This window comes from Acomys minous, assembly GCF_964271855.1.
Source record: "Acomys minous genome assembly, chromosome: 8".
NCBI classification, from domain to species: domain Eukaryota; kingdom Metazoa; phylum Chordata; class Mammalia; order Rodentia; family Muridae; genus Acomys; species Acomys minous.
In genome coordinates, this window is record NC_140489.1 from 126,473,299 (window position 1) to 126,500,120 (window position 26,822).

Here is a 26,822-nt window from a genome sequence, read left to right on the forward strand (position 1 = left end):
TAGACTAAACTGCAAGATATCATTTTTATGGCTGCCCAGCCACAAAGCCACCCCTTGGCAGGGGAAGTTATAATAAAGGCCACCTTTAGATACAAAATGCCTAGATGATGCCAACAAAGTTATTTTACTGTTAACAGAGTTAAAACTTAATCCTGTCTGTGTAGGGTTGCCAGATAAAAACCAGAGATTTCAAGTAATAATACCCCACAAGCTACATGGGACACACTTAACAATAAAAGCCATACACTGTTTATCTGAAGCTCAGACTTACTCAGGAACCTTTTCCAGCCTCTGCTACTGAGGTCAAGAAATTCCTAATATCACTGTAGTTGCTGTAAAGGATTTCCCACTTTCTTCACGTTTTCATAGACTCCTCAGCTCTTTTCCTAACAGAGGCTGCCTTTCCTCATCAAGCGGGCCTCTTATGACCTTCTAAAAAATATCCCAAGACAACATAACTCTCATCTTTTTTAGTTCCAAAGAAAAATAAACAGCAATATGAGGAAAAACAGGGGCAGTTTCAAAGAAACAATTACTTTGAAATGATCAGACCTATTTCTAGGAGGACTGGCAGAGAAACAAAATTCTGGAAACTATCTGTAGCATTTTCAGAAGGCTGGATGACTTACACAGCATGAGATACACCAATTTGTATAGTCTAGGAGCTTTAGTGTGTCTACAGAGTTGTGTAACCTAAGTGGATATCTGTGTGTGTGTGTGTGTGTGTGTGTGTGTATTTAAGTGCTCTACTGGAGTGTATTCTACTTCTAAGGCTCTGCCTACACCTATGTATGTCTGTGCCTATACATATGTATGTCTGTGCACCGTGTGCATGCCTCGGTGCCCCCTGAGACCAGAGACAGGCCTGGGTTTTCTGGAACTGGAGTTACAGATGATTGTGAGGTGCTATGTGAGTGCTGCGAATAGGACCCAGGTCCTCTGAAGAACAGCACGTGCTCTTACCCTCTGAGGTGTCTACAGCCGTCTGATGAGCTCTGTCCACACGCCATGTACCACGTCCTCCTCCTTCTAGTAGTTTCCTTGCCCCTTTTCTGTTCCTTTCTTGCTTTCTAACGTTTCCACTTATTCTCCCCTTGTGATTACACTTTTACTTAAAGTAACATGAAATACATTTTTCACAGTAGAAGGTTCCCACACAAAATTATATGGAAAAAGATATAAAGTTTCCTTTCTGTGTCCTCCATGCCTCACTAAAACAGCTGTGGCCTGTGGAGACCCATGAGAGCTGAAATTAAGAAGAAACAAAAAAATCTGTATACAAACGTGTAACATAACAGTTATTTGTAATAGCCAAAAAAACCCACAAGTACTACAAATGCCTATTAACTGAAGAACAGACAGCTGATGGTGAATCTACAGGAATATCACCAGACCACAGAATCACAATAAAAGCTGTTACATGCATAGAGGGATCTTGAAAACAGTAGCCAAAGAAGCCAGTACAAAAGCAGACACACTGTGGCCCTAAGCCCGTCTGTGTGTGTGTGCGCGCGTGCGTGTGCGTGTGTGTCCTCAGCAAGCACCGTCTTACTGAGCACAGAGAAACATTTGTCCAAGAGGACAGAGCAAGTAGCTGCCCTAGGATAGCTAGAAGAATGTACAGTGTGGCCTTTAATCAGCAAATGGATTTCACACTCTGCACTGTACCCAATTCTCAAAAGGACATTCTGGCTTTTTTATTTTTAATATCACATCACAGGTCTTTTTTAATTTTATTTTACGTTTTACAAGTCAGGCAGCTCCATTCCAAAAGACAGCTGGTTGCTCTCCTGCCTCACCCCTTCCCGCTGTGGTCTTCCCAGCCCTCCCTGGCACCAGCCAGAGCCAATGGTTTTGTCCACTAAAAGCTGACTGGGGAAATTAAATACCTCAGCATTCTTTATTCCCTCTTCTCTGTCTCTGTCTCTGTCTCTGTCTCTGTCTCTGTCTCTGTCTCTCTCTCTCTCTCCCTCCCTCCCTCCCTCCCTCTCTCTTTTTCAATGAGCAGTTGTAAGGGATGGGAAGAGGAAAAGAAATACAAGCTTTCCTGGTGAATTTCCAAATACTGGAAAACGAATAAAAATAAAAATTTAAGCTACTTGAATTAGAATTCTCATATAGCAAAAGTGGGGGCCTTGGGCTTAGAAGCATGAAGTGTTTTCTTCTTCAAAATGTAATCGCTTTCCTGGTCATTTCCCAGTCATTTCCCGGTGGGCTGATACTTTGGTAAGTTGGTCAGGTCGGTGATACGCATGCCTGTGTATGCACACAGGTGAACACGCACACACTCAGACACACACTTTTCAGAGGCAACAGTAAGGATTTAAGTACAGACCTAAATTTCTTTTTCTGAGCTCACCTACCTGCTTTGCAGCATTTGGCTCCATTTTCCCTCTCATGCACAGACATTGCAGAGTAGCCCCAGCCACAATTCCATGGAATCTCTGGAAGGAGAGAGAAGAGATGGAGCGAGGATTCCCCACGCCAACACTATCTCATCCTGACATGTATCTAAGAAACTTGGAACTCCATCTCTGAATCCCAAAATACTCTACCTCTCATACATATGGCAAGGTTTTAGAATTCGCTGCATTTACCCTCATTATAATGATAGTTTCAGAGCTTGGGAAACAGGCTTCCTGGCAAGCAAGCCTATGGATGACTATAATCTGTTACACAAAAAATCACCAGAAACTACTGGGTCCCTGTCCCAAAGTAAAAGATTAAACAGCAGGCTGAGGGCACAGATTAGTGGCAGAGCACTTGCTGGGTGTATTAGCTACTTTTCTGTTGCTGTGATGAGGTCTGTTTGGCTCCCAGGACACAGACACAGGACATCGTGGTGGCTGGTGTGGCACCTGCAGCCAGGAAGCAGAGTGCTGCCTCTGGTTCACTTGCTTTCTCCTTGTTATTCAGCCCAGAACCTGAGCCTGGGGGAACAGAGTCTCTCACACAGAAGGCAGTGCTTCCTCCTTAGCCTGACCCAGACAACCCTGCCCAGGGATGACCAGAGGTGATTCTAGACCTGTCCCATCGACGACATTAACTATCACCCTTGTCTTGTGTGATTCAATTCCCAAATTCAAAATAAAACAACACCAAAAGATTGGACAACTGCTCTGGAAAAATAATTTGGCCTTATTTAATAAAGCTGATGAAACACTTATCTATAACTTGGCCAGTCCACTTCCAGGTATACACACTAGCAAAACTCTTAGGTTATATACAAGAATATATGAAACAGCTGCTTCTAACAGGAATCAGGAGCCATCAAATGCCTATAGAGAAGAACCAAGAAGTAACTTGTGGCCAAGTGTGCTGCTGCACACTTTTATCCCAGCACTCAGACGGCAAAGGCAGGCAGCTCTGTGAGTTCCAGGCTAGTCGGTCTGCAGAGTGAGTTTCAGGCCAGCCAGGGCTTTACCATAGTGAGCCCCTATATTAGTTAATTTTCTACAGCTGTGATAAACCCCATGACTGAGGCAATTCATAAAAGGAGAGGTTTGTCTAGCTGTCACTGTCACAGCAGGAAGTGTATCTACCAGCAGATATGCCAGCTGGAACAGGAAGCTGAGGACTTTCATCTTAAGCCACACTGGGAAGCCAAGAGGGAACCCAAATGGTGCAACCTTTAAGTTCTCACAGTCCACCTCCAGCAACACCCCTGTTCCAGGGGGGCCACACCTCCTGAGGCTGCACAGACAGCTCCATCAACTGGGAACTAAGTGGTCAACATTCTCATTCCAACCACCACAGACGTCTCCAAACCAACCAACCAACCAGATAGATAGAGAAACTAGTAACTTGTGGCATCATCAGAGAGTGGAAAGCCGCTATATCCATCAACTGATAATCTCCTGACTCTAGTCAGGGAGAAACAAGTTGCAAAAGAATATATAGTTATTATTTTACTTACCAAATTTAAATATCACACAAAAGCATATGTTTAGAGGTATATGTGTCCCTTGGACTAGTGTCTTGATATAAGTGAGTATATGCCATTTGTCTCTTTCTGCTTCTGAGTGAACTCACTCATTATGAGAATTTCTAGATCAATCCATTTGTCCACAAATTTTGGGAATTCCTTGTTTTTAAATAGCTGAGTAGTATTCCATAGTGTAAATGTACCACAGTTTCTTAGTCCATTCTTCTACTGAGGGACACTTAGGCTGTTTCCATGTTCTGGCTATTATGTATAAAGCCACTATGAACATGGTTGAGCATATATCCCTGTTGTGTGGTAGGGCATTTTCTGGGTATATTCCAAGGAGTGGGATAGCTGGGTCTTGAGGAAACCCTATTCCCATTTTTCTGAGAAAGTGCCAGATAGCTTTCCAAAGTGGTTGTACTAATTTGCATTCCCACCAGCAATGAAAGAGTGTTCCTCTCTCTCCACATCCTTGCCAACATGTGTTGTCATTTGAGTTTTTGATCTTAGCCATTCTGATGGGTGTAAGATGGAATCTCAGTGTCATTTTGATTTGCATTTCTCTGATGAAAACTTTACTTATCAAGAAAGTAGGTCAGAGGAGAGGACATCCTATTGAGACTTTAGGTGAGAGTAGCATGGAAGAATGGGGAAATAGTAGGATCCACAGGGTCCTGGAAACCTACAAGAAGAACTTTATGACAGGCAGATCTGGGTCCTGGGGTCCTCCTCAAACTAAGGCACCAGCCAAGGAGAATATAGGCAGTAAACTTCAAACCCCTACCAAGACCTAGGCGATGAATAGGATATTCTCCACCGGTGAATGGAGAGTGAGATCTGGCTCTCACATGAACTCTGGTGCCCCTTTTCTGACCACATCCCCTGGATGGGGAGGCCTGGCAGCACTCAGAGGAAGGATAGCAAGTTACCAAGAAGAGTCTCGATACTTTAAGAGCATATATAGGGGAGGAGGTCTCCCTCAATCACAGACATAGGGTAGGGGAGAAGGGGGGAAGTGGGAGGGAAGGAGGAATAGGAGGAAACAAGGGAAAGGCTAACAATCGAGATGTAATATGAATAAATTAATAAATTAATAAAAAAGAGGTATATGTGTCAAATATATCAAGATAAACCCATAAGGCAAATTATGAAAGTGAAAAATAGGAAATTCAGGGCTGATGGGTGGGGAGAGGATGCAGCACAGAAAACTTCAAGCTACTCTTACACCTGTGTTATTGTTCTTTACAACTTACATATTTGTCAATACTTTACATCAATATATAATAACAAAAAATGAAATAAAAACTGGAATAACTTTTAAATAACTTCAAAATAAAAATAGGTCCAATCTGAGTTGCTGTGGTTTTAAAATTTTGTATGTGTGCGTGCGTGTATGTGTGTGCGCACACACATGCCTACGCATGCATGTGTGTTTATATGTGCATGTGTGCATGCATGTGTGTATGTGCGCGCGCGCGCACATGCCTATGCATGCATGCGTGTTTATATGTGCATGTGTGCATGTGTGTGCGCGCATGCACACACAGTGTTCACTATGTGGAGGTCAGAGGGCAGCATGTAGCTCAGCTCTCTCCCTCCCCTGAGTGGGCTGGATGGGCTGGACTCAGGCTGTCAGTCTTGGTGCCAAGCATCTTTATCTGCTGAGACATCTTGCCAGTCCAGTCACTGGGTTTTAACAAGTGTTTTGAGATAATTTATGGCTGCAAAAATAGTTCAGACTTTCCATGTCTACATGCCTCACCCTTATGTTATCATCTTACGTAACCACAGAACATGTAATGTGAGAAATGAGCCTTGGAATGACTCTGCTAACTGAGGTTTACATGGATTCATTTTTCCCTTTCTCCCACATTTTTGATTCTAGGGCTAGTCCGGAATCTCACACAGCATGTAGCCATTACATCTCTTCAGTCTCTAACCTGCAGCTTTCACTCATTCTTCCATTGCTTTGTACGTCAGTACTTTGCAGAGTACTAATAAGGTGTTGTGGTTTTTTAAAATTTTACATTTGTTTATTTTTGTGTGTGCAGTTGTGCATACAGTATGGTGTACACATGGAGGTTGGGGAACAGTGCATGATGGATGTCAGGGATTGAACTCAGAGGTCAGGACTGGCAGCAAGTGTCTTTACCCATTCAGTCATCTTGCCGGCCTCTGTCTTGCTGAATGTGTCTCCGATTTAAGGGGCAGTTGTGGCATCAAAACTATTTGGAGAAACACTAGAGTCATTTAAAAAGGCACCAAAGTCAAGGAATAACTCCAGCGCTACGGAAGCTCTCTTATTCAGACTTCAGAATCCAGAAGAAGAAATAAGCAACCCTCTACCCTTGACTCACAGGCCCATGGCTGCCTAGACCCAGGTCTGAACCCATAGACTAGAAATGAAGATAACCTGAACCCTGGGGATGAGAGGGGGCACCAATGACCCAGGAGCCTGTAGTCTTCCAACCAGACTATGCCGCGGAACAGCTTCCCCTCAGCCAGCCCTGCAGCTCAGTGCGGCCAGAGTTCCTCTGCCTCTCCTACTTATACACAAACAACTGAGTGCTTTGCTGAGGAGGAGAAAGGGGAGAAGGGCTTTAAGGACAGGACTTGAAGTCTGTGATTGTCTCAGTCTGAGAGCCAGATAGGACACACGCACAACAGGGCGCAGCACCAGCAATGACCCCCTGCCAGAACAACCGAGTGCAGTCGTGGGTGTGGTGGTGGTGGGTAGGCTCTCGGGGAGTGAATCTGTCTCGAGGGGGAGGAGGCTCTTCATCATCAAAGCATCAGCAGAGGAGACTGCAAGTGAGCAAACTCCTGGCAGGCTTGAGTGCTTTTAAGAATCTAAGTGGCTCCCATAGAGGCAGATGTGCCTATCACTGGCTGACTGAAATAAGAGCTATGTTTTCCTAAAATTATTGTGTAAAACTATAGACATTCCGGCCTAGCTCCTCCAGTTTAGCCCTACCTATCTGCAACGCCAAGTTATCCCAGAAACCAAGGTTCCTACCCTCAGTTTTCCCACAAAATCTCAGCAAAAGCAATGTGTTTTGCTTTTTCCATGCAGCATAAACACATATACAAGTAAGAAGGTTACACAACAAAACAGAAATCTACCAACACTCTACATATCTTTGTTAGTTATCCACTCCTTATGTCAGTCAGAACTTCCAACAGCAAAGACTTCATAAGTGCAGGAACTTTTAAGACTCAGTGGTATAGTATGGGTACCATTTAGGTGTTTTGGGGTTGCTGCGAGGAAACACCATGAACAAAAGCAAGTTGGGGAGGAAAGAGTTTATTTAGCTTACAGTTCCAGATCATAGTCTATCACTGGAGGAAGTCAGGACAGGAACCCAAGCAGGGCAGGAGCCCGAGGCAAGAGCTGATGCAGAGGCCATGGAGGGGTGCTGCTGACTGCCTTGCCCAGCCTGCTTTTAGGGGCTGGTGAGTTAGTGTCCAGGACCACCAGCCGCAGGGTGGCATCACCCACAATGGCCTGGGTCCTCCAGCATCGATCACTGCCTTGCCTATAGTGGGATCGTATAGAGACATTTTCTCAACTGAGGATTTCTTTCTGATGATTCTAGCTTGTGTCAAGATGACATAAAACTAGCCAGTATGTATGACTACATATGTTTCTAATTCTCTTTTTTAAAAGATTTACTTATTTGTTTATTATGTATACAATGTTCTGCCTGCATGTGTGCCTGCCTACCAGGACAGGGCACTAGATCTCATTATAGATGGTTATGAGCCACCATGTGGTTGCTGGGAATTGAACTCAGGACCTCTGGAAGAGCAATTAGGATCATAACCTCTGAGCCATCTCTCCAGCTCTTATATAACCTTATATATATAGTCTTGCTATATAACCCAGGATGGCCTCCAGCTACAACACTCCTGTCTCAGCATTTCAGTGCTAGAATTACACATGTGTGCTGTCTGGCAGTTCAGATCCCAATTTCTAACCCATTCTGGGTTGGGGAACTTTCCAGATTCTCTTGTGGAATTTTTCTATCTGTTTCCTGTACACAGGGGGAAATGAAGCATGTCTCAAAAATCTTCATTTACAGCCTGTCTCCCCAAAGGCGGCTCACAGACTTTTAATGGCTTCTCAGTAAACTTGGTCAATTTCAAGGTTAAAGCCAAGGGCTGAAAGTGGACGTGAAACAGTCTTTAACACGAACTGGGACAGAGGGATCTGCAAGAAACCACAGCTTTGTTTTCAAGTTCAGTTTCCACAGCAGCTATTTGCTCAGTCTACAAGGCAGGCTTTGAAAGGCAGCAGTGTGCTACAAGGCCTCTTTGTCTACCTTTAGAACAAAGACTGAGCGTTCAAAAGGAAATGGGGGAGGGCAATCCAGGAGTATTCTTGAAAAACTGTTTAGCATTTATTGCATGTGCATATATATGCATATGTGCCATAGCAACATATGCAGGCCATAGGACAATTGGCAGGAGATGGTTCCTTTCTTCCATCTTGTAGGTTCCAGGATCAGACTGTTTTCAGGCTTCATGGCAAGTGACTTTACCCACTGAGCCATCTCACCAGCCCTCCAAGGGTACTCTATAGGAGGTGGCCATGGTGGGGAAGACTCGGCATGGCTTCTCAGCATCCTTGGATGTTTCTCTAGTCAAAGCTGACCATGTCACAGCACCAGAAACTCTCCAGTTTTCTCTGGTGTCAAATCCAGCAGCGTTCTGTGTTCTTGTGCCCTCAAATGAAAGTAACCCACATGGGACACAGCAGTAGAACAAGCAGTCAAATGTGCAAGTAACATGGGCTGGAAGAGATGGCTCAGGGTTCAGAGCACTGGCTGCTCTTCCAGAGGACCCAGGCTCAGTTCCCAGCACCCACATGACGGCTCGCAACTGTCTGTAACTCCTGCTTCAGGGGATCTGACCCTCTCACGCAGACATACATGCAGTCAAAATACCAATGCACATAACATGAAAATAAATAACTATTTTAAAAAAGCTTAAGTAACACAAGCAAGGAAGCAGGAATGCACTCTTTAGATAGAGTGGCAGGGCTGAGCAGCACCAGTGGCTGTGGCATCGTAGCCACTGAAAGCCTTATGTCTTCCCATTGCTGCTCAGAGAGGCCTGGCTATCATCCACAGCCTCACATTCAGGGTGCTTGGATTTGTACCCAAACTACCGTCATCTTTCTCTTCCACTATTTACCTTCTGCAAACTGGTATCTGTGGCCTACATTTTCACCATCAGACACTGTTCATAATGTCACTTCTAAAGTGATGTCTTCCTTCATCTTAAGAGTCTCCCCCAAAGCTGTCTTATAAAGGCCAGTGGAAATTCTGGGAGTGTCTCAAAGAAGTTTCCATGCTCTCACAGACAAAAACAGCATACCCTCCAATACCCATGATACTTTGATTTTATTCCCCCAAACCAAACCACTGTTCTTTATGCTATAATTACTTTAAATTTTTTTTTATCTTCTTTACTAGTCTAGTAACTGGAACCATATTTTTCTATCACACTTATTTTATATGTCTTCTAAATAGGGGAGAAGGTTTTTTAAAAACGGAAATCGATTAAGGAATGAACACAGAGTAGGCAAGATGGTTCTGTGAGTTAAAGCGCTCGCGGTAGCCAGGCGTGGTGGTGCACGCCTTTAATCCTAGCACTCGGGAGGCAGAGCAGGTGGATTGCTGTGAGTTCAAGGCCAGCCTGGTCTTCAAAGTGAGTCCAGGACAGTCAAGACTACACAGAGAAACCCTGTCTCGAAAACCCAAAAATAAAAAATAAAAAATAAGGCACTCGCTGTGTGAGCCTGGTCTCTGGAACCCACAGTGGGAGATCCAAGTGTGGAAAGTTGTTCTTCGATCTACACACACACACACACACACACACACACACACACACACACGTGATTTTTTAAAAAGTGAACCCAAACAATAGGTAGGTTTATTTAAAATACCAGTCCAAGGAAAACCTCCCTGAAAAAAAAAAGCAGATTGTACGATGTCTCCTGCTGATAAATTCATCAAGACAATTGCTACAAAGAATACAAACACATTATCTGGCTGATGCTGAAAATCAGCTTTGGGATCTGTGTGTCTCTCAGCTAACAGCAACCGAGAGGCATGTTATCCTTAGCTGCCCTACTTCATTATACAGTGTGGTAGCCATGCAGTGAGGCACTCCTGGGACTAACAAATCCCTGCCTCCTCCACTGGGGCCTCAGCCTCACATGGTGCTCCATGGCAAAAAGCACATTTCTTATGGGAGCCTAAGTCTTCCTGGGTGAGGCTCCCAGCCTTCACATGTCCACAAGGAAATCAAATTGAGCATGCCAAAATTAAACTAAGTCTCATGGTTAAAAAAAAAAAAACATTTTAGAACTGCTTTCCAGCTGGGCATGACCCCTTTAACCCTTGCACTCGGGAGACAGGGGTAGGTGGATCTCTGTGGTTGCCTCAGAGAGTTCCAGGCCAGCCAGGTTTGCATAGGGAAGCCCAGTCTCAAACAGAACAAAACAGAAATGCCTTCTGCGTTCACCGAGAATACCTGGGCTAGGAGCCATCTGGATCTTTGATGACCTCCTTAGGGTCACTCTGGTTCTGGAAATTGCAGGAATTAGAAGGGCTATCTAGTTAGCTAGGGGCGATCTAGTTTACCCACCTGCCCCTCAGTAGTTTTTTCCTCTACGTCCAGCCTGCGTAAATACTTCCAGTGGAAAAGAAAAGTCTCTCCAGACGACTTTCCCATGTTCCGTCAGCTCTGTTTATACACACCATCATGCCTACACTTTCTCCCGACTCTAATGAAACCTAGAAGGCTAGGAAGGGTCAAAAGTGGGGTTCGCCTAAGTTGCACCTTGAGTTCTTCCCTAGCACCAATCTAGGCATCTTAGCTTTCCCGTCTGCCCATCCTCACACCCTTCCAGGAATCTCTCTCCTAAGTATACCTCTCTTGTATTTTCCTTCCTCTTTCAACTTAAGCCCAACAATGGGCCAAATGGCTGGGCTTATCTAGACAAACACTAAGTAAGAGATAGCTCAACAATCTCAATGCAACTGACACATTCAACTATAGTCTGTTAGATTACTTCTGTCTCCCCCGAAGGCTCAAAGACTGCACACATACTCACTTCAAGCTTTGTGAAAGATATTTTCACCATAGTTATCATAGCATGGCTTTTCCCTTACAGACCTTGAGACTTAAGTTACTTTATTCATCAAGTTAATTAAATTATCCATGTGTTTCAATTCTTCAAACATTGATCTTATTGCCCTCTAAAAAGAATACTTAAAGACGTCTCTCATGTACAAATTAGTACTGTCAGGAGTTATAACCAAATCAAATAATAAACTCAAGTTCAATTTTGCAAATTCTTTTCCCCTCACCTCTGTAGCAAAATAGTTTCAGGCTAGATCAGTGATAAATCAGGTTTAATCTTAACCAAGAGTCTTGAAGTTCTAATTTTTTTTTTTTTAAGACAAAACTGTAAGTCAAGCTTGCCTAGAACTCACTCCACACCCAGGCGTGTCTTAGACTATTGATCAACTTCCATGTGCTGGGCTTTACATATGTGCTCCACCACACCTGGCAAATTTTATAGCTTTGCCCCACTCTGGCCAACTGGTGCTTGAACCTAAGGCATTGTGCCTGCTAGGCAGCTCCCCTGCCACTGATCCACATACGTCCTTGGACAATGCCGATTCCAACTTGTAAGGTGCTTCTAGGAGGGTGTCAGTTCAACGCTTTAGCAAAAGTCCTGACAGCACAAACTGTGAGCAGAGATGGCATAGTGCAGGAATAGGAAAATACCAGGACATCTGGCTGAGCTCTGTACCCCAACTGATATGAGTGGTCACTTACCTGAAAGAAACACTTTTATGTATTTCATCTCAGAGAAGCACCACCTAAGAATGAAACAAAAACTACTTGTCAGCTAGCTGGCATCCTGATGTTATAATGATACCTACCACTCATCAAAAAGTGTGCTGGGCACTTTACTCAGTGACTTAGGTGGGTTATCTTGCTTTTCACAATGATGGGTAGCTACACGTTTTTACTGTGTTTGTGTGGGAGGAAGAGGACTCAAATGCATATGGCTGAGGAGGCCAGAAGGCGGAGCCAGGTCCCTTGAGGCTGGAGTTACACAAGAGTGTGGGGGCTTGAAACTGAACTTAGGTGTTCTACAAGAGCAGTGAGTGCACTTATCTGCTGAGGTGTCCCTCCATCCCCTCTCACTCTCTTTCTGAGACTTCATTTCATTATGTGGCTCTTGAACACAGTCTTCAGTCTTAGCCTGCTGAACAGCTAGAATTACAGGCACATGAAGCACCCAGTTCATGATGAAATTAAAAAAACAAATCTCAAAAGCCTAGCATGCAGCCAAGACCAAAAAAAAAAAAAAAAAAAAAAAAAGTGGATGCAAGCCAGGTGGTGGTGGCACACACCCTTAATCTCAGCACTTGGGAGACAAAGGCAGGCAGGTCTCTGTGTTAGTTCAAGATGAGTCTGGTCTATAGAGTGAGTTCCAGGACAGGTAGGACTACACAAAGCAACCAATCAACCAACCAACCAACAAACAATACAGTGGATTCAAGGCATCAGTATTATCCAGTATCAAGTGATTCCAATGTGTATTCAAAGCTGAGGCCGATTAACACATCCTTCCTCATATGAGATGAAAGGAACTCAAGACCAAAGTAATTTGAAAGTGACCAAGGCTCACGCAACATCATCATCATCATCATCATCATCATCATCAGTAACAACCCTAGTGAACAGTTAGAAACCCCTAAGCCGAGTGGTGGCGCAGACCTTTAATCCCAGCACTTAGGAGGCAGTGGCAGGCGGATCTCTGTGAGTTCAAGGCCAGCCTGGTCTACAAAGTGAGTCCAGGACAGCCAAGGCTATGCAGAGAAACCGTCTCGAAAAACCAAAAACAACAACAACAACAAAAGAAACCCCTGATGTCAAAAGTTAAAGATCCTATAGAACTTTTCAATGACTTCTTAGCTTTCTCCCATTAAAAGCCAAAGTCATTATACTGGGCAGCAGGCCCCAGGGGATTGACTTTATCCCTCCTTCACCAGGAAGTTCATCTGCATTTTGAGATGTGGCTGGATAAGGCATCTTATCCAGGAAGCTATTTTGGCATGTGAGAAAAGACCTAAGAGAAAGTGGGCATCTAGGGTGTAGTGAGGCTCCACTCTGGGTAGTTTCATACACCACACCACAGAATCTTCACAGTCACTCTTCTATAAAGACACCAACATCCTCATACATGGATATGGGGACATACAATACAATATGGTATTGTAACACAGGCAACACAACACTGTGTGGGAAGCATACACACTGGCGATTTGCCCCTTCATCGCCGACCAGGCCCTTACGTCAAATCTTTAGAACTGTATCACCTGTCTTTCTGCCAAGACTCTGACTACTTGGTAGGTAACTAATATGTTGATTACTACCCCTAAATTTATTTGTCTCTTATCCAGTGCTAGGGCCTATGCTTAGATGAGTTCCTGACATATAGTAAGTGCTCAACAAAATATTTCTTGAGCCCGGGATTAAGCCAAAAAAATTCCTTAAAAGTTAATTCATCAGAACACAGAACATATTTTCCACAGTCCTCTTATGTATATGAGCCATTTCACCCTTCTGAGTTAATATGGAAGGAATTACCATTCCAAATAGCAATTGCAGCAAATGGTTAGGTTAAAGGCCAGACTCCTGAACAGCATGTGTCAGAGCTGAGACCCACCTGCTGTTAGCACCATCTTTGCATTTTATGTTGCTTTCTCAGCTATGTCTTTCTACTTCTGGGTCAGTCCAAACATTCCCAATGAATAGGTATGTCACACACTTAGCCTAAAGGAAGTGATTCTGTCCTTTAAAAACCTACTAGTCCAGACCTCCTAACCCAAACTTTCCCCCCTTTTTCTTTTATTTAAAATTGTGTCAAGGGGCCGGAGGGATGCCTTGGTGGTTAAAAGCACTAGCTGCCCTTCCAGTAACATTGGATTCCCAGCACCCACATGGCAGCTCATATCTCTAACTCCAGTCCCAGCCCCAAGCATCTGATGCTCTCTTTTGGCCGTCAAGGGCACCAAACACAATATACTTGTATACTTGTGACCCAAGCAGCCAGTAGGCAGGAGGATCAGTACAAGTTCCCAGGGCAGTCTGGTCTACACAGTTGAGTTTTAAGCCAATTCGGGCTATCCAGTTAGATCCTGAAACAGTGTCTATCTTAGTGGTTCCTCAGATAGACAAATAAACAGCTAGTTTTTCATGTTAGAAAGTCTGTTCGTGGTGGAGTGTTTGATTTTCCTGACAGCTAGGCATTAAAGGGAAGCGACTGATAGCAAATGCCCAAAACTCTAAACAGTTTTGGGGAAATGAGTGAACTCCCATAGCTACCAGGAGTATGGCATAGCTGGGGGAATTAGGGTTAACCTGCTTTATGGAACAGCGGGACAAATGTGTGTACTTGAGGGTTATCTGGGGCGGACTAAAAGTTTTCTTTGGAAGTGCCATATAAACACATCTCTGGGAGCGCTGGGGAAACCTGTATATTCAAAGAGTACAGACAGGGAGGTAATCCTGGCAAGTACTACAATAGTTCTCAGGGAAGTAGAAGGGCAAATAATCACCCAGTAATTAAGATAAGGTCTCCAAGCAATGTTGTCAGGAAGAAAGCCTTAACTTCTCCTCGGGCGCCCCCTGCTTACCGGCGCCTCACAGCCTCCGGCAACCTCCACCTTAACGCACCTTTCTGCGCAGGTGCCACAGAGCCACAGCTTCCGCCTGGAGCTGGACCCGCCCATCCCGTGCCTCCGCGAGCCGTCTCCAGCCACGCCCCTTCTGCAGACCTCAGACCTGCAGATGAAAGTCTTGCTTTTGAAACACTTGAGTCCTAAATCCCTGAAACGGCTGAGGCCAGAGATTAACTCCCCAGATCCTTCTAAGGGACGACAACACTCTGATGAGGGGAGACAGACAACAATGGTGACTGTTGCCCAGATTTGGCTGAGTCCCAATGGCTTCCCAGAGGTGACAGGCTGAAAGAGGCACATGCCTTTCTTTAATCCCAGCACTCGGGAGGCAGAAGGTGGATCACTGTGAGTACAAGGCCAGCCTGGTCTACAAAGTAAGTCTAGTGCAGCCAGGGTGTCAGATAGAAAACTCTGTCTTGAAAAAAAAAAAAAGAAAAAAAAAAGTAATGGAAAGGGTGGCTGGATATTGCAACAAGGACACAAGAACACAAAAGGACCCTGAGGGGCAAAAGTGCACAAACATGATAATTCAGGTGTCTAGCTGTGGGACTGTGTGTGTGTGTGTGGGGGGGGTGTATGTAGAAGGTGTTAGGTTTCAGCTTCCAAGTCTGGGGTGACCATTTAGTAGCTTTTAACTACTAAGAGGGAAGAGGAGGGACCCAGAGACTTGCTCTTACAGAAGTGCTGAGTTTGATTCCAAACATCCATATGGTGTCTCACAATGACCCATAACTCCAGTTGGTTCCAGGATTAGATGCCTTCAGCCTCTGTGAGCACCTGCCACCCAGGCAGTACACATGCATACGTGCAGGCAAACACTCATACACATAAAACAAACAAACAAACCAACCTTTAAAATACCTTTTAAAAAGAGAGTAGAGAAACAGAGGCTAGGGTTTATTAGTGATTCAGAGGAGGAGAAAATAAAATACACTAAGGGGACTAGGAGTTAAGGTCCCCAACAGGCTAACAGATGAGAGTAGCCATGACTAAGTAACAAAGACCTTGAACTTCCAAGATGTCTGGCTTCTTCTTTACCCTCCTGACTGGAGACAAACGCCTGGGAGCTTTAAGACCACGAGGATGCCCCCACCCCACCCCCTTTGTCCCTCCTGCCAGTGGGGCCCCTGCTGATGCAGTGACACAGAAGTTCAAGGCCAGATCAAGACATGCTTATGAAGCAGCTGGGGGCCTAACAGCTGTCCTGTCTTTCTTCAAGGAGACCCTTCACACTTTACAAGTTCCTAGTCCTCAGAAAGCTGAGAAGAAATAAGAGGAGGAGACTTCGCAAGATGGTCTTTCTCTCTGTGTGCCTGCTGTTTGGGACTCTTTCCTTGGTCCTAATAAAAGGCTTTCTTCCAACTACTGAATCTGCCTTGCTCCCATTTGCCGTGTTTGCAATTTCTCTACAGCTACCTGTCTGTTGTGGTCGAGATTTTTCCTCCTGCCTTTTTATTCTTGTTTTGTTTTTCGAAACAGGGTCTCTCTGTGTTACCCTTGGCTGTCCTAGACTTGCTATGTAGACCAGGTTGGCCTTGAACTCACAGTGATCAGCCTGCCTCTGCTTCCTGAGTGCTGGGATTAAAGGTGTGCACTACCACACCCGGCTGCCTTTTTATTAACTGCCCGAGAAAATGAACACAATCAAGACCCTTAACAATCAGTGGTAGGGAGACTAGAAACTAGTTGCCTCATGGGGACATTTCACTTTTATACACGATCTAACTAGCCATAGCTGACCTAGAACTATGCAGGCCAGGTTGGCCTCAAATGCAGAGATCCAAATGCCTATGTCTCCCAACCATTGGTCTTAAAGTGTGAGCCACCCTGCCCAGCCCCTGGGGGAAGTTTTGATGTAGAAATGACAGAAGGTGGCTGCTTCAGGTGGGGAGGGGGTAGGAGGAAGCTTTAACATGACTTGGGGGCAACTGAAGAGAAGGGATCTATTTCATAAGCAATGGAAATGGAGCTAGTTTTGTGTTGCAGGTGTTGACTGCAGTCCGAAGGAGTATGTGAGGCCTACATTTCTTGTGTCCTCTTTTATGATTCCAGGAAGCATCATTTTAACTCTCCTTTCTCTAACTTTTGCTACCACAGCTTAGCTTCCTTGAGAAGAGCTACAATGAAAAGCCTGACCTGGGCCGTGTGCAGCAGCCCCAGCCCTACGCTGCATTCTGCACCTCTCGTTTCACACCCTAGGCTATACTCTGGCTGTGTGATCCCAGGCCAGGAAGGAGGAAGAATGGGCTACCTTTTGGTGGTACATGTCATCTCCTTCTCTTCTGGACCATGTGCAGGAAGCTGGTGTCTTGGGTAGCAAGACTGCTGTCACTGAATCAGCGCTCACCCAGGGCCACTTTAGGTTCCACCATTGGCCATGGGTGAGCAGGGCTGGGCAGGGCTGGGGGCTGATGACAAGAGTTAATGGTCTGAAAGTCATCAGTAAGTATGATACACATTTTTATAGTTTTCCACATCTTCACAGAATTCCAGACTCCAGAAGCTGCTATGAGATAATTTATTACAGTCTAGCCTATAATTTACTGTAACAATGGCACATATAACTAAAAACAGTGGCGATTCGTGGTTTGCTTTGTGTATTGGCTGGTGCACTGTGCACAATGTTGAACACTCAGCAACTTCTGGAGGCGACTGTCAGGAAATCCAAGGACCAAGTCACATTTCCAAGCAAGGACCCGGAAGCATCGTCTGATCACTGAAAGAGTTTGTCTCTGACCTTCCAGAGTGTGCTGAGGCCCCTCTATCCAGCTCATGCAGGCGGTTGAGAGGCCAAGCTCCTTCTCTATGCTTGACTAACATGGGGGGAACTGATCCCAAAGACGAGAGGAAAGCCAGACTAGATGTTTTCTGCAAGGAGGACAGCCACAAGGTTGTGGCTACAGGTGAGGACAGCTGTTTCTAGACTGCTTTTCACGATTTTTAGCTTTGTTCAAGGACTACTCAAGAAAATACCCTTGGATCCTTAGTCAGCCCTCAAGTCTATACAAATAAGATTTTGTGTGTGTTCTAAGTGTCGCTCCTGACTCACAGCAGGAGAGAGCTGGGAGTACTCTGGGCTGGTGAGACCCCCGGTGCTTGGATTCCAAATACTCTGCTCAGTGTTCCAAAGCACCACGTGAACCTGCTTTGCCTCGTGGCAGATAATCTGAGCAAAGGAAGCAGCTCAGCGCCTTTGCAGGAGGTATCTTGTTCAGTTTCCAAGCCGCATTCTCTCTGGAGCCAAACAAACCAGTCCTGCTGCTCAAGTGACAGTGAATTCCACTCTGTGTGTTCCTGCTCTGGCCGGTCTCCACGGAGTCAGCCAGGTGTAAGCACCCGGCCTTCCAAGCATGTTCTTCTAATGATGAGCACATAGTGTCTGACTGGGCCAAGTGTGGGTTAGACAAGGGTCCAGTGGGAAGTGAGGTGGACAGTTGTCTTCAGGAAGAGCTAACATTCCTGGAAACGCCTGTGCCTCTCTATTTGTGGACAATCTCTCCATGAAGGAGCTCCCACAGCCCTGCTTCTAGCACCACAGACATACTGGCCGGGGATTCAGGACTTCTCTGAAAAGCCACAGTCTTACTACCCCACGCTTCTGTTCTCCTTAAAGGGAGAGCCAGCCTTTTGACTACAGGATCTCTAAGCTGGCTACACAGCTGTCTCTCCATGACTGGTCTGTGCAGTTGGTGCTGTCTGGATGGCACACACCAGAAATGCTCAACTTCCTTCCTCCGTGGAACGAGACTCTGATTTGAGCTTCACGAACTCCCGGGCTACCTCATCATTGCTTCTCTGAGACAGAATCCGAAGAATGGTCATGCCTGTCTCGTCCGTGTGGACCTTCCGGCCCAAAGGGCACCAGCAGGCACAGCTGCCCTTGGCTGCCACATCCCTCAGAGGCATCACTGCCAGGCCTATCACACGATCCTCCCGGGCAAAGCAGTAGTCCTTCACACAGATCTGCAATTCATAGGCCTCCGGACCCTCTTCATTCCCCAAAAGGCTACGAGCACAGGGTAGAGGATAAAAAGCCAGAAATAAACATTTTCTGCTGAACTCACCCAAGTCTGACATTTACATCGCCCATCCGTCTGCTCCCAGCCTCTTTAGCCTCACCACCCAGCACTCCCCAGGAGGATTCCTATTCTGTGACTTACAAGTGAAATGTCTCATTGTACTTTGGTGTCCAGTTGTTGCTTTTAGACTTAGTTGTGAATTTCCTCTTCTTATCACTTTGGTGTGGGCCAACCATGGTCACTTCCACAAAAGGCCGGAACATACCCGCTGTCTGCCACTTGAGGTCATTGGCTGCTACCACTACCCAAACAAGGGAGACATGTGAGGGATCCCACAGTATTCCCATGTTCCCCTTGAGAAGCACTGGGATGCGCAGCCCCTGCTTTCAAGGGATGAGTGAGGCCATGGTCAAGAAAGGATCAAACCTGTAAGTCAACAGCACTTACCTTTCACCGTGACCTTGTGCTCCCCAGTGCCAGGATGTGTAAATAAGTCCACCTGAATGGAGACTTCTCCCACAGGATCATCCACACCAGCCCCTGAGGGACAGACAGATGACTGCCCACTGGAGAACTAGATTCCAGGCCAAATGAGGGTCTAGAATGCCCCACCTCACACCACACTCTACCCTGATGCAAGAGGAAATCGCCCATAGGAGTCATAGGGGAACAAAAAGGAGAGAAAGTGAGGCAGGGCAGCAGGACACAGAATAAGCTGGCAACACCGTGGAGAAAGTTACTAACAGCACTGAGAATTCTCTCCTTCCTCCTCTCTGCTTTTTGCTCTTGCTCTCACTCCCTGTGTAAGACAGGCTGGACCTGAATGTGAGTGCCTCCTGCTGCGCTGCTGGGCCCTGACTTATGACATCTCTTAATGCTCCAGACAAGAGAAGAAGCAACTTCGTGCTTGTCCTCGGGATTTCGAGGTGTCCCCGCTTGGGAGGCCTTCTTTGTCCTACTTCAACCACAGAAAACCCTCTAGTCACAATCTCTGAAGAGAGTCATTCATACACTGCCAAGGTCTAAGATTTGACATAGAGCTCCTGAGTTTTTAACAGCTGGCTCAGCCATCCCCAGTGTTCCGCACGCTGCAGTGGACAGGGTGGGACAGTGACTGACTCATGTCTGCACAGGGTAAAGAACATACCCTTTTCTGGCCGAACGTCCTCGTTAGCAGTGAACCTAACACCTTTGCCATCATGTACTGACCAAGGACAGGAAGTCGAGAGGTGAGCGGCAGGAGAAGAGAGAAAGAAGAGTGGTTAGAGGTCAGAGAGTTACAGCCATCTGAGAGCTCAGACATTCCGAGGAGGCTCAGACTGGGACAGGGTGAGGAAGCCCAAGTGCTCCATGTGCAACTCCTCAGGTTGGAGACTGAGCAACTCATGTGCAACAGTGGAAAACATAGATAGAAAGTATGTAAGACCAGCAGGGCAGGAAGAGGTGGCAGGTTCTGATTTCTTAGCCCCTTAAGTGACAAAAGACAAAATAATGCACATATAGTCTCCCTGTGGTGTAGCCCTGCTAGCACTTTATGCCTTCCTCACTGTCCCCTAGCTGTAGCTAATGCTCCCAAAAAGCCTCTCTGGACTGACTCAACCTCCTTGACACGACAGGCCTTACACACCCTCAGCTCTGCAGACTCAGAGCCTCCCTGACACGACAGGCCTTACACACCCTCAGCTCTGCAGACTCAGAGCCTCCCTGACACGACAGGCCTTACACACCCTCAGCTCTGCAGGAGTCCTCCTTGTCCTCTTCAGCCAGGCCCACCCGATTCTCGTTTTCTCCTCAGACTCTGGACTGAGCAAAGCTGGAGAGACGGAGCGGTGAAGCACAACCCCTCCATCTTCTCACCTCTAGTCACTTCTAGTCTTAACTGCTTAGATTCCTCCCTCCCAGGTCAACGCTGTGCTTCACACCCACAGCTCAGAAGACTCAAGCCCCGCTCTTGTTGTCCCATCAGGCTCATCCCCCTGCCTCAGTTGAGGATCCCATGCTGTGTGCACCTCCTACAGGACCCTGCTTCAGTGTCAACTAGAATTCGAGGATTAGCCTCTCTTTGTAGATGTGCTTTAGTTTGGACAGGCAGAGCTGGTGGCAGGAAGTAGTTTGGGGGACTGAACCATCCCAAGACAAAAATCTATTCCTACCCCCAAAACAAGCCAACCCAGCTGTCCGGTCTCTAGTGCCATAGCACCGTTCTTGAGCCCACAGCCTCTGCTGTGTACACCTTCAGCTGCCTGTGGCCTGCCTTAATCTTCTTTTCATCCATGCTGTGGAGTCTGGAAAGCCCTCTGCTTTTTCCCTCCCAACCACCACCAAGTAAACCATGAGGCTGCACGTCTACCCAGCCATCCCCTGTCAAGGCTTTCTCACAAAGCTTTCTCAACTTCTTCAACATTATAAAGCTGAGACCAAGAAATGTGCACTGGGAAGGAAATGTCCAGGAAAAGGAATAAAGAAATCCCAGACACATTTTCAAAGGCCCCATGACTCTCATTCTCCTGCCTGGTATGAGCATGTGCCTGGGTAAATTCTGAAGATAAGTACTAACTGTTGAGACCTGAGCTTGAAGGAGAAACTGGATCCTCTCCGAGGGCTGAACAATGCTAATTTAGACAGGCACCGTGGATGGGAGGTGGTGGGAAAGTGTGGTCCTTAGGCCCTTACCCTGGGTGGTTTGGGAACGCACAAATGTCTTGATGAGAGTGTCTGTGGTCTGTGTGTACAGAGACAGGGCGTAACGTAGAGACTGCAGGTCTGGGCTCTTCTCCAGGAAGGTTTTCTTCAGACCATTGCCTCCTGCATGGAAGTATTGCTGAAAGATGAAGGAGCATGCGCTTTATCCCCTCACAAAGAGGCAGCCCCCCACCAACCGTCCTCAGAGAAGCCAGAAGAGGGCTGTAAGAACAATCGGTCACTTGACAAACTACGAGCAGAAGCACCTACAGAGCTAGCCATCATTGGGGCACAGTCCTGGAGGTGCTGGGTGAAGAAAGGGCCTATCTATCGGGCAGCTATGAGACAGAAACATTTTGGGTAGGGAGAAGAGCCGAAAGTGATGTTGTACCTCTCTGAACCTTAGGGAACGCTATACTTCAGACATATTCCCCACCTCCCCACCCCCACCCCTGCGCTATGCCTCATCACATCACACACGCTTGACTTGTTACCACCTTACCAATCTTGCGTCTTGGATTAGCAATCATTTCTCTTTCTCTCTGTATCCCTGAAGCTGTCTAGGCCTTGCTCTCTGGATATGGAATACTATGACCTGATAGCTAGTCTGGCAGGGTGGGATGCCAAGGGAGATGTGCATGGGAGAGTGTCTGGAAAAGGGGAAAGTCTCCACCTTGATGGTGTCCAAGGCCAGGTCGAGGACGGCACACTGCTTTGGAGTGAGATTCCGTGTTTCCTCTCGCACCATGTGGTCCTAGGACCCCAGAGAAAACAGTCTCAGGGGAGCTCAGGACAGTCACCAGCCAGCCTATAGTCCCCACAGCAGTAGTTCTCTCCCCCACTTCAGGCCTCAAGTGCCCTCCCTGCAGCCTCATGGAACCCCCATGTCCCAAAAACCTTGAGTTTGGAAAGCTGGCTCAGCTCCTTGGCAGCAGTTAAGATCAGCTGGGTGCCCTGGGCAGAGAGAGAGGTCAGTCAAAAGCAGAGGACTGCAAAGTTGATCAGGAAGTGGGGCGTGAGGAAAACAGACACTGGGAGCAGCTGGGAGGGGGGTGCTCTTACTGTGTGGTCAGTGAGTGGGGGCAGGACGATCACCCGCTCCATGGTGTTCATCACCACCCGCCAGAGCTCCTTCAGGACTCGCTTCAGAACCGTCTTCTCACACACGGTGGCAAAGAGCGTGAGGCTACGGATGCAGGCAGTGGGTCAGCCTAGGGGAAGGCTGCAACGCCTGCTCCCCAGAGGCTCTTGCGTCGGATGGCCTCAGCTTTTATTTTTCCTCTCAGAGTGCTATACTCACTTGCCATCCAAGAAATCCATGAGGGGTCGCAGCACACTATCTGCATCCTGAGCCACCGAGGCCCTGGCGTTGGGGGATGCATTCCCCGTGCCCCGGACTTGGCCCAGGATCTCAGCCATTTGTCGAACACACTCATCAATCCGTACCTGGAAGCTACACATGTGCCACAGTAGAGCCCTCCCTGCCCCACACGACACTGGAAGCTACACATGTGCCCACAGTAGAGCCCTCCCGGCCCCCAGGACACTGGAGCAGCACCAGCTCGCTTCAGCTCGTTTCTTTATGTTGTACCTCCAAGAGGGACAGTATGCAGGAATGTCGGGACACCTAAGCTTCATGGGCATGCGCAGCAGCTCTTGGAATGGCCAGGAACTACGTTTGGCTCCAAGAGCTGTGTATTCTGGGGGCCACTGACCTGTTTCCAAATACCATGCTGAGCTCATCCAGAACCGTGTTCAGTTTCACCTGCAGCTCCTTCAGACTGTCTGCAGCTTCAGAGTCCAGCTGTACCCACAGGGGTGACCAGGTCAGGGGCTTCCTTTCACTTCTTCATAGTCCACTATTGCCCCTCTGTGGGCCAGACCCCAGTACCCTCTCCTCCTCCTAGGACCGTATCTCAGTGCTTTCTCCTCCTTCCCAGGACTGACGGTCAATGTTTCCTCCTTCCTCCTAGATAATATCCCAAATTTCTCCTCCCTCCTAAGACCGCCCTCCCTAAGCCCAACTGTTCCTCTTAGAAACATACCCCCATGGCTAGTTCTCCCTCCTAGGACCTTATGGCAAACGCTCGCAAGGTTCTCCCTGCTAGGGCCCCGCCTCTATGCTTGCTCCTCTGGGTTAGAACCCAGTGGCTACTTCTGCTTTCTAGGGCTTTATCACAATGCCTATCTCAAATGACGGAACGAGGGCAGCGTTCTGTGGCCGGCCAAGGACGGCGAGCACGCACGCTGCCACAGACTCACCTCTCTGCCTCCCATGGCCTCAAACATCTTCTCCAGCTGGACCCGCAGCTGCTGCATGTTGTTCATGAGGATGCAGGGCTTTGGGGACAGACAGGTCCCTTCAGTCCCGGATCCCTGCAGCTCAGCACCCACAAGTGTAGGCTCCCTCCCCTTGTAAAAAACCTATTCCAAGGCTACAGGGACTTCGCATTGCATAGGTCTCGCCCTAAAGACTGAGATCTAGAGCCAGTTCAGACAATTCTCCTTGCTCAAAGACTAGCAGCAAACATTTCTGCCTAAATTTAGGCTGGGTGGTAGTTATAGTGGAGCTCATGGTATTACTCTTTGTAACTTTGTGAATGTCGGAATTTTTTCATTGAAAAAAGACCAAGTAAATGCTTAGTGGAGGAAAAAGTACAAAATGGAGGCTCAGAGGCACTCTTAGCTAATGTGTCATTATTTTGTGGTGTTGAGTCTCAAGCAAAGCATGAAGGGACCCAGAAGCCAAGAACAGCTAGGGCACATGCAAATGTTCTCCACTCCCTCCTCTCAGCGCCCAGTGCCTGGCCCTACCAGCTTTTCCTTTGTGCAGTAAGCTGGGAAGTCCTTTGATAAAATGTCTGCATACTGCATCAGCACTTTCCCGATGGTCTGCAGAAAAAGAAGAAAACCTTTCATGTCACTGCAGGGACCTTGCCTGCAGTGGTGCACACATACAGTCCCAGCACCCAGTAGGTCAAAGCTAGCCTTGGCTACACAGTGGGTTCGAGGCCAGCCAGGGCTATACGGCAAGACCAGGTCTCAAATATATGGAACAAAACCAAACAAACAAACTCCCTAAAATATCAAGGAAGTGAAGAAGGACAAGAAAACAGGAAGGAGCAAAGCTCCCTCCCAACTGCAGCACAGAACCGAGACAGACTGCCTGCTCGAGACACAGCGGTGTGGTGGTGTGAAGGGGCAAGGCTCCAGGAGACCCACCATTACCTTAGCAAACCTTCTCATGTAGTGGGCAAGGATGCTAGGGTCTGGGCATTCCAACTTCCGGATGATCTCAAAGCTCTGGTTGAGTTGTGTAAAGACGTCCACCACAGAACAGGAAAAGAGTGCATGCTCGGATGTCTGCTGGAACTAAGGAAGACCACACACAGAGTGACCATCCATAGCCTCAAGGTGGCCCTGTGATCATCACAGCTTTCCTGAAGATTCTATTGGATGAGGCAGATCAGCTGAGCAGAAGCCCAGAGCTTCCGGCCAATCGCTGAGTGCTGAGACCTGGACAGACACTGTGTAGCCCAAGTCCCCCACTTACCCCGTCCTTCTTATCTCGTTCCAGGGCCCCACGCAGGAATTCTAGGGACACGTCTTCATTCTCATCCAACCACTGCAGTACAAACTGCTCAAACCACCTGTGGGTGGGACAGGAAAGCTAAGGGCTGAAGGTAACTGGTATGTAACATAGTACCTGACAGCTCCTCGAGATGGAATCTTCTGGAAGGCTGGGCATTAATACTTCTCTTTTTATAGCAGTGCCTGCAACAGGCAACCTGAGCCTACTGACCTCTGTGTAGGGTACCACCCCCTCTGGGCCATGCAGACTCACGCTGGGTACTCGGGCACCTGGCCCTGGAGCGCGGGCAGATCCCGCACGTATTCATTGTGGAGCCACTTCACCTTGAAGTGCAGGTTCATGTAGTCAGCGCTCTTACACAGCCGGTCTTTCTCATGTTCTAGGGGAGGGAGGGAGGCTGGGTCAAGCGTCAGCAGTGGCCGTGTTCCTGCACTACCTAACATCTAGACCCGTGCCTGTGCCAGAGAGCTTAGAAGATGGGGGACTGGCGAGTCCTAACATCCACCTCCCACACCACTAGTGCCCTACTCGGCCGTCCTCCGAGAGCCTGGCCCAAACCTTCCTTTACCGAGGCTAAGCCAAAGGAAGTCTAGAGTGTTCTTGCTCTAACTTCTAGAGGTTCAAAGTGAAGTCTCTGGTCTCCACGGAAGAAAAGACAGGGTGCTAATGATAGTTAATTGGCGACTGCCAGGTTACTAGAGTGGTTGACGGAAAGGAAAGACAAGGTTTCTAGCGTTGCTTTCAATCTCAGTAACTGAGCTATTTTATCATTTAGTCTTAGAGGATGAGATAGTAAGTTGTACATGGCATGAATATGTTCATGGAAACCACTAGAGACATATGGAAAAAAACACCAGAAAGACAGTGGAACAGCCATGTTATGACAGAATTTTGAGGTGAAGTGAAGGGCTCCCAAGAAGAGCTGAAACACAGAAAATGAGCTCTCAGGGAAAGATGCAAATAAGGATCATCAGTTTGGAAACTATGGAAACAGAACAGGCCACTGTGCTGTAGCAAACAGGACTGTTATTACGGACCTGAAGGGACTCACAATCTAGGATGAAGATCACTCATGGCTGACGCAGAGTCCACAGTACTGACCAGTCCACACAGTATCTTCACACCTACCCTTTATAGCTGAAGTTATTAATTTGAATAACAAAAGTCAATGTGTGCTGATATAAAGGTTACAAGGAAGAGAAACTAAGTGAGACAGGAGGAACAGCTGGTATCCTTGGAGATGCCACTGCTTAACTTTGAGATAGCGTAAGTACTGCTTCTCCAAGTCAAAGCGGCACATTAGTCTGGGGACGCTGGCTCTAGTGACTAGTGCAGCAGACACTCATCAGGGAGAGAAGCCTGGGCCACAGCTTGGAAAAGCTTCTGTCTCCCAGCGCTGCGGGACTTGCATTTGCCATCTCTTCTAGGAAGCGGTGAGCAGGAGAAGGAGGGTGTAAGACTACAGGCAAAGGGACAAGCACAGGTCCTTACCACCACCAAAGAAGGCTTTTCGGATACGAATGATAGTAGTTGCTTGTGACAAAGCAGAGACACCAATGAGCAACGAAGGTAGGGAAATAGGGACACTAAAGAGCACCTCTTTTACCCACTTCCCTGATTCTCTTGAGGCAGTCCCTCACCCTGAAACACAGAATGACAGCACAGGGTGCAGCCTCCTGCTTGGTCAACAATACACTGGAAACGGGCAGGGCTTCCCGATAACTCCTCAATGTTTTCTTTGTTTCATTACCTTTGAGTTACTATTTTTGAATAAACTTTTTACATTCTCTGACAATCTATTCTGTGTCCTCTGGGCCCCAATTTCTATG

At 47.1% G+C, this 26,822-nt stretch overlaps 2 protein-coding genes across 15 annotated transcripts in view; both read right to left on the minus strand.

Moving 5' to 3' along the window:
• The window catches only part of LOC311602754 (phospholipid-transporting ATPase FetA), a 100,434-nt gene extending 83,448 nt beyond the window's left edge, over positions 1-16,986 (minus strand). Inside the window, exons 1-3 of one of the 4 annotated variants that reach the window (XM_084791261.1) lie at positions 14,656-14,667; positions 11,783-11,826; positions 2,364-2,444 (exon numbers count right to left, since the gene is read on the minus strand). Coding sequence is in view for 1 of the 4 variants with exons in the window: in XM_084791260.1 (XP_084647386.1) it covers positions 2,364-2,444; positions 11,783-11,826; positions 16,952-16,971 (145 nt within the window). In the remaining 3 variants the exon portion in view is untranslated. Of the gene's footprint in view, positions 1-2,363; positions 2,445-11,782; positions 11,827-14,655; positions 14,716-16,951 lie in introns of those variants that run through there. The other 3 variants (XM_084791260.1, XM_084791263.1, XM_084791262.1) reach the window with 3 other exon arrangements.
• A 218-nt stretch (positions 16,987-17,204) lies between these two features.
• UNC13B (unc-13 homolog B) overlaps positions 17,205-26,822 on the minus strand; it is a 199,199-nt gene continuing 189,581 nt past the window's right edge. For 6 of the 11 annotated variants that reach the window (XM_084791248.1, XM_084791253.1, XM_084791252.1 and 3 more), the window contains 15 exons: positions 25,246-25,372; positions 24,955-25,051; positions 24,630-24,773; positions 24,216-24,293; positions 23,664-23,741; positions 23,117-23,205; positions 22,702-22,854; positions 22,464-22,587; positions 22,299-22,355; positions 22,075-22,155; positions 21,393-21,540; positions 19,867-19,923; positions 19,167-19,259; positions 18,861-19,020; positions 17,205-18,706 (listed from right to left, as the gene is read on the minus strand). In XM_084791248.1, coding sequence (XP_084647374.1) covers positions 18,421-18,706; positions 18,861-19,020; positions 19,167-19,259; positions 19,867-19,923; positions 21,393-21,540; positions 22,075-22,155; positions 22,299-22,355; positions 22,464-22,587; positions 22,702-22,854; positions 23,117-23,205; positions 23,664-23,741; positions 24,216-24,293; positions 24,630-24,773; positions 24,955-25,051; positions 25,246-25,372 — 1,772 coding nt within the window. In that variant the 3' untranslated portion in view covers positions 17,205-18,420. The remainder of the gene's footprint in view (positions 18,707-18,860; positions 19,021-19,166; positions 19,260-19,866; positions 19,924-21,392; positions 21,541-22,074; positions 22,156-22,298; positions 22,356-22,463; positions 22,588-22,701; positions 22,855-23,116; positions 23,206-23,663; positions 23,742-24,215; positions 24,294-24,629; positions 24,774-24,954; positions 25,052-25,245; positions 25,373-26,822) is intronic. The other 5 variants (XM_084791247.1, XM_084791256.1, XM_084791255.1 and 2 more) reach the window with 1 other exon arrangement.